Raw genomic sequence first — 12,781 nt, 5'->3', positions numbered from 1 at the left:
AGAAGAGTGAATTAGATGGGAGTTGTGCTTGCGTTGCATCATGGGATTGCCTTTGCGGCTGAGGAACAGTTCTGCCTTAAAATTCGGCCAGATTAAGATATCTTAGTAGGCAGCATAATGAGGTGTCTAAGAATTGTGACAGCCTAAGTGTTGTGAACATAAACACTATGATGTAAAATGCTCGCTATGTAGTCAGCTCACTAATTTTTCTGACAGATCTTATGACTTTAAAACCACTTGTTACCTCCTCTGGGCCAACAATGATATACAATTGTATATCTACAATGTAGATATACAATTTCTCATGGATATCTTCATATACATGTCTTCTGTATTTCACCAGTACAGCGTTAAACTCTAAGTAGAATTGATGGTGTTTGTTACCTTTACCCTAACCGACTGCAAGGCTTACATTGCTCCAAGTTCTACTGAGTAAACCCAGTGCTTGTTCCTAGCCTTACATGGAATATACCCAGCTCTCATTCTGAGCCTTAATGTTTGCATAAACCCGGTGTTGGTCCCTGACCTCAACCTGAACCAACCCTGCACTCATTCCTAGCCATGTTAAGTAAAACTGACACTCACTCTTAGGCTCACACTGAGTAAACCCGGGACTCATTCCCAGCCAAACACGGAGTAAACACAGCGCTCATTTCTAGCCTCACACTGAGTAAACCTGACACTTGTTTCTAGCCTCACACTGAGTAAACCTAGTTCTCGTTCTGAGCCTCATAATGAGTAAACCCAGTTCTCAATCTGAGCCTCACACTGAATAAACCCAGTTCTCAATCTGAGCCTCACACTGAATAAACCCAGTTCTTGTTCTGAGCCTCACACTGAGTAAACCTGAAGCTTGTTCTTAGCCTCACACTGAATAAAGCCTGTTCTCATTTAAGCCTCACACTGAGTAAACCCAATTCTCGTTCTTAACCTCATATTGAATAAACCCAGTTCTCGTTCTGAGCCTCAAACTAAGCCCAGTTCTCGTTCTGAGCCTCACACTGAGTAAACCTGAAGGTTGTTCTGAGCCTCACACTGAGTAAACCTGAAGGTTGTTCTGAGCCTCACACTGAGTTAACCTGATGCTCATTCTGAGCCTCACACTGAGTAAACCGGATGCTCATTCTTAGCCTCACACGGAGTAAACCTGAAGCTTGTTCTTAGCCTGACACTGAATAAAGCCTGTTCTCATTTAAGCCTCACACTGAGTAAACCCAATTCTCGTTCTTAACCTCATATTGAATAAACCCAATTCTCGTTCTGAGCCTCACACTAAGCCCAGTTCTCGTTCTGAGCCTCACACTGAGTAAACCTGAAGGTTGTTCTGAGCCTCACACTGAGTTAACCGGATGCTCATTCTTAGCCTCACACTGAGTAAACCCAGTTTTTGTTCTGAGCCTCACACGGAGTAAACCTGACTCTCGTTCTGAGCCTCGCTTTGAGTAAACACTGCACTTGTTCCTAGCCTCACACTGAGTAAACTCTGTGCTTTTTTGAGCCTCAGGGCAAGTATATGCTTATTCCAAGCCTCACTGCACGTAAATCCATCTGTTTGAAATGAGTCTCTCACTGAACAAACCCTGTGCTTGTTCTGAGCCTCACGCAAACATTAGTGAGGTCAGGTACTGATGCTGTGTTAGTTCAATGCCACAGAAGACACTCCAACCATCTAATGCCACAATTCCACAGCAGTGGGGGCTTTATAACCCATTTACACATTTGGCATTGGGCGGGTTACCAGACATTCTTGTGCAGCTGCTCCAGAGCAAGCCATTGCATTGCTAAATCTTTATGTGCAGCGAACATCTGTGTCCACAGTCAAAGATTACTGAGAAACCACACCATGCCTCAGACTCAGATTGGCCAATTTTACTGATTCAAAGCACCACTCGGCAAGCTGCCAGGGATTTTGCGGTTAAGGTGAGAGGTTCTGGTGTCGGTCATGAGGTGTGTGTGCGCATTTGTACATGTGTCTCACCATCTGTTTTGAGCGTCAATGGCGTCGGCGGGCTCAGGACCCTGGCGTTGGTCACGGTGTTCTTCAGGAGGCAGATGTAGCTGCCCACATCTGAGGGCTGGACTTTGGAGATATACAGATTGCCCGTCTCCTGTGAGATGAAGCGCCTGCTGTCCTCCACCACGAACGAAGGGAACTCATTGAACACCCAGCTGTAGATGATCTCTGGAGTTAGGGGCACAGGAGGGGTAAAAGGGGGAGCATACAAATGAGATGGATCAACAGAGTTGGCAGAGGGGGTTGCTCCCTAAGGAGACCCTGTCTCTATCCACAGCACACCTCACTGCCCTTGCCAGGCAACAGGGGCCACGGGGGGCTGCAGGAGTCAGCTTCATAGCCCTGATGAGCAGGAGATGTTTATTAATTCTGGCCCTCTAATAGATACAGAGCAGAGCACGTGATGCTGTGTACATGTGGCCTGTAGTCTTATTATTCACCTGCAGCTTTGTACATATATTTGATGTTATTGCTATTCACCAGGTGGCAGTTTAATATGTACACTTACATTTTATTTACACTCATTGGCCATTTTGTAGGTCTACAATTACTGACTCTAGTCCATCTGTTGTAGAACAACTTCTCCAGCCTCTCCAGGTGATTTTGATTTAGTTTTATTCTTATTCTTTTGATTCAAATGGGTATTAGTTTTAGGCTCATTTTAGTCATTAATGTTAGTTTTAGTCTAGTTTTAGTCGATGACAAATTAAAACATTTTACTAATAATGATTTACTAATTTAATTCATTTTTTGTCATGTATTTTAAAACTTTTACTATTTTACAAGTATTATTTCTTAATAAACAATTTAGTAAACAATCACTTATATTACATTACATATAAAACCATTAACATCCAAATTTATGAAAGGAACATGGCCACTTTTTTTTTTTTTACAAATATATTTGCCATTTCTTTAACATTAACATTTTAAGTTCAAAGTGTTGCAGAATTGTGAGTCTTAACTGAGACTGAGTCAAATGCAAGAAATTCAGTTTTATGAATCATTGACCAATAGTTGATAGACTGACTCCCAGGTACTTAAAGAATCGATAGACACATTAAAAAGGGTTTCTACATATTTCTGAACCTATAATGAGAGCTTAAAATCTTTGACCATTACAGAAACATTTTGTGCTATGAACTAGAACCAGAACTAGAAGATTTTTAATCAAAAGAAAGCCATCTGAATTCATACCAGATGAATCGACTCAGGATCACACACAGTATGTGTTTAATCTGAGCCAACTCTTATTGAGGTCTCCCCTCACTTCACTGATTACAACAAAGGCTTCTATCAACTTCATATTTAATGCATCCTGAAAAAAACTATTTGGCCAACTTTCAAGTCTTAGGTTATTAATGATAAACAGAGATGGGTTGGAAATCTTTAGGTAATCTTCTTCCAAATAGAACATACAGGCATATGTTTACAGACACTTGCTTATCTAGCACTCTGAGGGTGTACTCACATATGGCCCGGTTGAAACGTACTGTGCCAGAGTACAGTTGTCCTCCCTCCCCACTCCCTGCGCTCGCTGGCCTGCGCTCATACTCCGTTTAGTCCTCTGAACCAGAGCACACTTACTTCATCAGGCAGTGGCTGTTAGTTTAAATAAAGGTACGGGTACTGTTCAGGATTATACTTAATGGCTTATTTTCCTTGATATTGACATTCCTTCAATGCTACAGCATGTGTAAAATTTAGTAAAACATTATGAAGCCCGTATTTATAAGCCTTTAAAAGTGCAGTTATTAATCTGTATAAGGACACATATAAACACTCATTACAAGGCTCTTATAATAAGCTATAATTGATTATTTTGTAACTTATAAATATATAGTCACTATTCTTCTTTTTTTTTTTTTGAAGCACTCCGTGATGGCACTTATCCATTTATTAAAAAAGTTATTTATTATAATTATTTATTATTATTATAATTATAGCTCATTATAAAGACCAGAGTGACCCTTTTGCTGCTGTGTGAGTTTACACTCAGTATTTGAGCACTGACCACATGGAATGAATGGTGGTATGGTAATAAGTAATTATTGAAAATTCTTTTGTGTATAGCATGCAGATTTCAGATAAAACAGCAAAAAAAGCATGCAATAATTAAAGCAGGACTTATGCCTTATGCCCCCCACCTGCCCCTGGAACAGAGGAAAAACCAGGGGCGCACGTTTCAGTGATGAGACTCCTGAGTGGTACTTGGAGGTTTTGGTCTGCTAATGGGTGGTGCTTGGTCTGAACCCATTGGCCTAATGTGTGTACCCACTAACTGAAGAACATTTAAAGGGGCTTTCTCCTGCCTTTGGTGTAGCAACAGCCTCTATTATATTTGGAAAACTTTACATTAGATAGGGAGTATTTGGTGGCATTCAGCCATTAGAACGTTAGTGAGGTCTTGATTTTGAATGATTACTTATTAGGATCCATCCCCATCAATCCAGAAGATGCTGGTTCACTCCTCTATTTGATTCTTGCAACTAGGGATAATGACTTGAATCAAGGGTAGTACATCCATTTGAACACCACTGCATAGAATGCATGCACATTAAAGTAGCCATATTCAAATATCACAAGAGCTTTTAACAAATGTTGGGATACATACTGCAACTCCAAGCAATAACTGCGCTTATTATTCCTCACTTTTATGCTGGCTGCATTATATTGACTAGCTACGGTTGCTGTAAGATGGACGAAGACCAAAAAAAAAAAGACCATTGACATCCCCTAGCGCATCATCTACAGGGACTAAATGATTATTTTTTTCCCCTGCCAGGCCAATTTATTCGCAGTATAATTATCGCATGAATTTCATAGACCATTGATTTCTTTTGCATATCAAATGTGCTCGCCCGTCCAGGTGCTGCATTGTGGGGAGGGTGATTAATCACCGAGAAACTGCAGCGCTTTTAAGAGATTCGAGTTCAATTTTTCAGACACACAGCCCTAATGTCACTTGAATAAACAATGAATATTTATCTCATAAACAAAAATTCAAAAGCACTCCTTCACAAGCGGCGTCCGTGCAGAATGTCAAATGCTGTGAATCAGTCGGTCACGCGCCCAGCTTCTGAGCTCCAGGCTTTGGTGCTCTACTGATGTTTTCGTTGTTGTTTTCTCCCTAAATACCCTGGAACTATCAAAAATGGCACCACTTGCAGCTTTCTGTAAGGCGCAATTATTGTTCATTATTGTACTGTGATTGCAATTTCTCATCGCAGCAGGTCTATTATAAACCTTCTCATGTGCCCTCGTCTTCCATTCATTTGCTTTCGAAATTCTCATCAAACAGTCTGGGATACAGTGCACCTCATTAAAGCATCGGTGGTAGACAACATAGGAGGTGGGAGACGGACTGGTGTGAAAGGGAATGCTCACAAAGTGACCAGGAAATTTAAGACTGAAATCAATTTTAATATATGAGCTCATAACATGTGGGCCAACTTTTGATGAATTCAGTTTAATTAATTTTTCTTTTTCAACCAGCAATGTATGCTGTCATAGCTTTTTACTGTTTGTTTTTTCAAGCCCCTAAAAGTGCCAACATGTAGCCGCTCCCTGATTCATGACAAAAAAAGTAAGGAGTGGTTTTGGCTGGATTGAAGCTGTCCAAATAAAAGTATGTATCTCTCAAATAGTATCTTTATGGTGGAAGGGGGAAAATAAATAAACAAATAAAAAAACATTTTAACATTCGATGGAAATCAATGTAAAAATATTTTATACATTTTAGATTTTAGATTTTAGAGCATTTATATTAGTCCTCAAGGACAACTCGTGTGTTCAAATGATAGTAGCAGTAGTAAAAATCCACAAAAATAGATGCACTTTTTTCCCTTTGACAGTGATGATGTATTTATATTATACACAGGAGAATGGAAAAGGTTGCACTGCTTCATTCAATTTTAGACGATCTATGATGCCTATGATGCTTGACATTATGCATGGTAATTTTAAGTATGTGCAGCTGCTCCAGTGTCCAATTTCATATGAAAACTGTAATGTCCTAGTGTTCTGTGTCCACTGATGGATTATAAAATGACCAACATAAACTGTTGATCTAGGTGTGTCTAAGAGAGTGGACAGTGAGTGTGTTTAAAAACTCTGGAAGCACTGCTGTGTCTGATCCACTTGTACCAGCACAACACACACTAACACATCCCCCACTATGTCAGGGTCACTGCAGCGCTGAGAATGATCCACCATGTAAATCTTACCTGATCTCTGGTGGTCCTATGGGGATCCTGACCACAAAGAAGAGAGTAAAAGAGAGCTAAGAAAGTATGCAGAGTAACAGGTGGACTACAAAGTGCGCCAGTGTGCGCCTATATGGTCAATGGGGCTGATAAATTGTTCAATGATTACAATGTTGTGTCTGATCTGAGTGTATATTCTTTATGAATTCTGTAATAATTTGTTGTCTGTAAATATTTGGACGTGAAGTGTACCTCCCCCTTCTTCAAATTTCTATCACTTACATTCAAAATGAAGGTACACACAATCAGAGAGCGATTGCTTAGCACTGACTGTCAAATCAGCCGCATTAATACCTGACACAGACATCCAGGCGGATAAACACGGAGACAGACACCTTCCGAGCCCAGGTTTTCGTCTAACACAGGAGGTCACAGTGACTTCCATGGAGCTGAAGAACTGAATCTTCAAGGTGACAAAACAAACACCCGGTCTCTGCGCATTGTTAGACTAATAAAAGTGAGAGTAATATCCTGTTTACATCCCAGCGATTCTGAATTATTTTCAATTACTTTACCGCTTGCATTTTTTACAATCATCTTCCCATATTAATGGGGCTGTACCCTCCTACAAGCCGTTCCGGCAAATGAAAGACAAATTAACCTCCAAGTCTATTTATGGGCCCTAAAATAAATTTCATTTGCTGCCTCACTTTCAGATCACCCCCAAACAGTAATTAACCTCACAGGCAAACATTTAATAGACATAATTCATTGTAAAATCTGTGTTTTACAACTTATAAAAATCCAAATATCTCCTCAGTGTGCCTCGGTGTGCAATGTGGCCAGCTGACCTGCAGGATAATTGTTCAAGATTCATACTTATTGGGCTAATCATTCATTGGTGATGTGTACTGATCATGTTAAACTGTCATGGGGTCTTAATGCCATTTTTTCCTCTTATTTGTATAACACCCAGCAGTTCTCCTTCATTACATTTCTGTCCTCCATGTCTTTGCATGACAGCTGTAGGGACACTTGGCATGATGGGAAACATGTATTGGCATTTTCACAGGCCTCATTCTGTAACACCGAGGGCAATGAATAATGTTAATTTTCTCCACATCAGCTTTTAACGTCAATCAAATGAATAGTTGCAGAAAATCATTAGCCCTACAATGCCCTGCCATAGAATAAATTGGCAGCTGCTCCCCTGCCCCCTCCTCCTACACTCGGCATAATGGCATATTCCACTTTCACACGTATTGAGGAACTCAAGAAAACACCTAGCAACCTTCGAATGGACTTTTAAAATTCAAAGCTCTGAAGTCAGTTATTACAGATGGTAACAAAAGCATAACAAAATATGAATTAATGCTCTCTCTGGTTAATTAAACAAGAGGAACACATCTACCTTGTAAGTATGCATATTAGACTTTTTAAACCATTATGTTTGCTTGAAGGTAACAGATTTGAATGTTATGTTCATGAAAATTGGCATAATGCTTTCTTTGCAGTAAAATAACTATAAATAAAATAACAAAATTGTACATATTTTGTTTTGTAATATCTTGACTTTAGACATATTATAGAATGTGCAGCTCTGAAACTGAAGCTACTGGGAAAAATGAAACAGACAAAAAGGAGAAACCCTAAATAAATAAATAAATAAATAAATAAATAAATAAATAACTTCATACATACATACAAAATAAGCCCAAATAAATGGGGGGCCCCCATTACGTCATGGATCATCCTCAGTGCTGCATTGACAGTGACGTGGTGGTGGTGTGTTAGTGTGTACAAGAGGATCAGTCACACCAGTGCTTTTCAGGTTTTTACATGCTTCAGTGTCACTGATGTAGGACTAGAGGATAACTGCTGACGAACACGGTGAAAGGGGGCTACCAAAGTAACCAGAGCAACAAATGGAGCGTAGTCTGTAATTATAGAACTGCAATGTGCTCCTGTATGGTCAGTGAAGCTGAAAAATAAAATAGAATAAGTGTTTAAATATGAAGGTGATTTTAATGTTTAGGCCTGATCAGTGTCCTTTAATTTTAATAATAAAATGAATGAAAAAAATGTTGGGTTTAGGTTGTAATTACTCCAAGTCTTCGGAGACAAAGCTGAGGAGGGATGAAAATGTCTATCACCAGCGCCTCTCAGACAGCTGTTCCGTCTCTGCTCTGCGTCTGCCAAATCGACAGGCAGAGTGTTGGCCAGCTTATGGGTCCTGGCTCTGAAAAGCACTTGGCAGGGGGCCTCGTGCGAGTGCTACCTCGGCGGATCTCGATGGGGGTAATGACCAAAAAAAATGGGAGGAAAAAATGCCTGCGGATGATGAAACAGAGGGCATTGGAGGATAAGGATTCATCTGGGAATTTAAAATTAAATAAAAAAAAATAAAAGAAGAAGAGAAAAAAAGGTTCCCCCCACGTCGCTCGGGCCCTGCGTGAGATAATTGTCTGCGTGGGATTTCTTTTCATTTCTAATGATCTGGTAAATTTGAGCTCCCAACGCAGACCACTGGCTGCGAACGTACTCCATCGACCGGCTGGAGATGGATAGGTTAACAAGCAAAGCCAGAAAACCATCCTCTCTGTCATTTGGTCTGTCTCTCTCTCTATTTATCTCTCTTTCTCTCTTACTTTCTGACCAGTCCCACTGTTGCACCACTTATTAGCCGCCTATAAACTGTGCTGGCATAGTCACTGATGACACCTCCCACCACTGTGCACTAATGAGAGTAGAACTGCGCAAAATAGCCTAAACCCATTACAGACACCAACATTTCTTTTGAAATCAAAGGTATTAATTGCCTTTTTGTCTCTTCTTTGCTGCAGTAACAGCTCTACTCTTCTCTCTTCTTCTGAGAAGGCTTTAAACTACAGGTTGGTGCAATGCTATAAGGACTGGATAGCATCCAACCACAAGAGCTTTAGTGGTCAGGTACAAATGTTGGATAATTACTAATGGATCACAAATTCGGAGGGTCTGGATCACTGAAGAGGATGAAGCTCCACCGCTCATTGAATATCCAGGATATCCAGAATATCCCTAGCCAACACTTGGCATTGGGCAGGGAGACCTTAGGTTCATGTACAGGTACTGCAGGGTGTTTCACTGCTTTAGAACAAACAATATTAGGGAATGATAAACTAATATTTGCATTTAAAGAAAGGAATAAATCTATAAATGGCACTCTACCATAATTTTCATTAATTTATATGAATATCTTCTGCGTACCACAGCATGCCAAATTCCACATCAGTCATTTTTTTTAATGAAGATGTCCACAGTCGCTGACATTTGCTTACTGTCCCTGAGCTTGGCATCTCTCTGTTACTGCATTAAATCAAATCCGGAACCATCCAACAACATGACATGCGAGGTGACACTTGGCTAGGCATTTCTACTAAAAAAAGGAACTTGGTCACAGACATTTAATTTGCTAAGGTTGGGAGAAGCTACTTTCCAGCCAATAAGAATTAGAATAATAATCACTTTATTGGCTACTGTGCTTGCACACAGAGGGATTGGTTCCCTGCATTTAACCCAATCCGTGCAGTGAAACCCACATGTACACACACACTAGTGAACACACATGCCCAGAGTGGTGTCAAATTGTTCTGCTTGTAGACATATACACAGTGTCTACTGCTGAGGGGCAGGTTTTGCTGGAAGTGTTTCCTGAGACATTTGGTTTCTTTTGTTTCTGTAAATATTGTGTTATATGTGCAGTACAATTAAGGGGAAATCCCTGCGAAACATACTTAAACCATCTATAAGGTATGCAAGAGTGGACAAAATGACTCCAAATAAGAACAAAGTACTGCCATGGAATTTATAAGCATGCTTGGGTTTGGAACATTAAACGCAGTATGAGCGTAGGCCAGTGGGGGAGTAGGGAGAGTGGGGACAAACGTGCTGTGGCACGGTACCATTCACAGTACGAGTCTGAGTTTCATTATTTTTATCCATCTCCCTGCTGCACAGGTCTTCTTTCAGTATGTGGTAGCCTTTAGATCAGGCTCATGATCTTATCCATAAAGGGCTGGCATGTCTGCAGGTTTCTACTCCAATCAAGACCAAGCACATCTGATTCCACTTCTTTAATCAGGTGGTCTACTGATTATGAAGGGTGCTCTTGCCTGGTACAAGAAAAACCTACACCCACAAAGCCCCTTTGTTGGAAATAGTCTTTCTTCTTCACTGGACTAAACAAATCAGAATGACTGATTAAATCCTGAGACACAGCATGCTTTTATTAGTATGACATTGTCATCCATGATTTCATTCATTCATCTTTTGTCTCTGCTTCATCTTGATTAGGGTTGCGGGTGGCCTGCAGACAAGCCGGAAATACTGAGCCCATGGCAGGAATAGATCCTGGACCAGGTGCCCAGATCACCATTTACTAAAGCCTTAGACTAAAAAAAAGAGAAAAAGATTGATTCAGATCATTATGTAGATGGTTGTCATTTTACTGCCCTAACACAAACCATAACGCCAACCAAAACAACAGCATTGCAACTGGCTTCCAAGAGAGGAGTGGCACCCTGGGTGTGCTGCTCAGATCTGTGGTGTCCGGGCAGAAGGACTAAGAAAATCAATCACACTTTACTGTCGAGAGCGGCAGCGTAATAAAATAATGGATTATGATGATCAGATGACATGCTCTAAGCAGAGGCGGGCAGGGCTGGGTGAAAAAGGCCTGCCGATGCTATCTGCCCAGCGTAAATAAATCTCGGAGCCGGGGGATACATAGATAAGGGCTGGACTGAAACTGTGTCAGCACAGTCCGGAATTTACAGCTCACGCCACCGATGGGAGAGCAAATTTAGACTGGCTATTTTTCTTGTTTCCCCACACTGTCCTCCAATAACGATAACGCTGTCCCTCAGCACTACATCAAGACTTAAAAAAATGTCACGAGCGTGTCTATAATGGCACACGCTCATTCATAATCACGTGTGTAAACAAGGTCACTCTTATCAAGCTGGCAGCATGACAAAATATGGCAAGGCAAAATCAATACTGTGCCAGACTCATTATATCTGGCAGTGTCGGTTAACGTTACAGTAGAGACAGGCACACAAACAGAAATGCGATTTTCTCTCTCTCTCTCTCTCTTGCTCACTCTCTCTCTTACTTGCTTTCCTTTCTGAGTCTCCGCCTGCAGTTCCAGGGTTAGTCAGGGTCTCAGGGGGAGAAAGTGCTTAAAAATGGCTGGGCTGCCAGAACTCTTTTATCTGATAGCTCTCTGCTCAGCTGTCTCTAGCTGTTAGTTTTCTGGTCCAATGTCCCTATCTGTTTCCTTTTGTTCATGTTTATTCTTGTGCCTCTGAATCTTACTCCATTTAACCTTCAATTACAGAAGGTACCATGAGACAGGTGCAGAGTGGGAAGGAACACACGGGGGAAGTGTGTAAAGTAACGAAAGGAGTGAGAGAAAAGTGAGAAAGATGGAAACGGAGACTAAAGTACTATTCCGCTGTGTTCATTTTATACAATGATGCATTCATGTATTGTAACCCATCTCTGTAATATATGTACTTTCCTGGTTCATAACCTTAAAATATATGTTGCAATAGTTGCTTGTAACTGTCAGCTAGACAACTAACCAACTCAGTTACTGAGATTTAGCATGCTGAATGTGGAGCTACTAATAACAACCACAAAAAAGGTTACCATTAATTGCTGCATACCATTTGTACTCAGATGATGTACTTTCTGAGATCCAAGTAGGAAATTTCAACTGGGAAGTCTCCACAAATTGGTTTTCCTACTCGGAAAGCCAGAAGAGCCAACCAAGCCAGAGGTCAGAATACGAGGTTGCTGCCTGCACATCAACAATGTGTAAAGCAGTAGTGTTGTACAGTTTATTAGTGCTTCTATCTGTTTGTGTCTCATTAAATAAGCTGTACACACAGTGCTCTCTAACTGCTGGATGTGGATGTGCTTTCTTTGTGTTTGGATGTGAAAATGTCACAAAATGCACAGCTATTAGTGTTGTCACAATACCAAAATTATGACTTTCGATATGATACATGACTAAATATCTCGATACTGATACTGATACCACGACAAAAATGTAAAACATCAGGAAAAGTAATGTACTTTCTCTACAAGCAGAGGGCAGTCGCTGGTATCTGCTTGTTAATTGTGACGCCACATGTGATGTTTCGGTAAGACGTGCTTACTGTTTGGATAAAGCTGAATGCCTCAATCAGTTTAGTGATCTCAGTTCAGAAGTTCGGAAAAAGGAATAAACTCATAAAAGCAAGCGAACATGTCTTTGGCAGCACTTATTGCACATGCCCAATTCATTCTGATCTGTGTGAGCTGCCGTGCCGACCGACTGTGCTGCTCCATCTCGTTCCAGGAGCAGAAAAGCCATGGAGAAAGAGCTGTCTCTCCTGCTCACGATCAGTTCCGGTGTTCTAACTGCCCCCCTTGTGGCACTCGTTGGAAATACCCTCTTTTATTTTAAAATAATCCTTACGGAACCGGTACTAATTATATGGGGTATTGTACCATTTTTAATGACAAAGTATTGAGA

The 12,781-nt window shown here is 40.7% G+C and overlaps 1 protein-coding gene across 2 annotated transcripts in view; it reads right to left on the bottom strand.

Annotated features, from left to right (window-relative positions):
- The window catches only part of cntn5 (contactin 5), a 301,937-nt gene that overhangs the window by 102,500 nt on the left and 186,656 nt on the right, over window positions 1-12,781 (bottom strand). For both annotated transcript variants that reach the window (XM_066685167.1, XM_066685168.1), the window contains exon 7: window positions 1,979-2,182. In XM_066685167.1, coding sequence (XP_066541264.1) covers window positions 1,979-2,182 — 204 coding nt within the window. The remainder of the gene's footprint in view (window positions 1-1,978; window positions 2,183-12,781) is intronic.

Source organism: Hoplias malabaricus, chromosome 11, assembly GCF_029633855.1.
Source record: "Hoplias malabaricus isolate fHopMal1 chromosome 11, fHopMal1.hap1, whole genome shotgun sequence".
Lineage (NCBI taxonomy): Eukaryota > Metazoa > Chordata > Actinopteri > Characiformes > Erythrinidae > Hoplias > Hoplias malabaricus.
The sequence above is the reverse complement of the archived record's forward strand: the minus strand, read 5'-3'. Positions and strand labels throughout refer to the sequence as shown.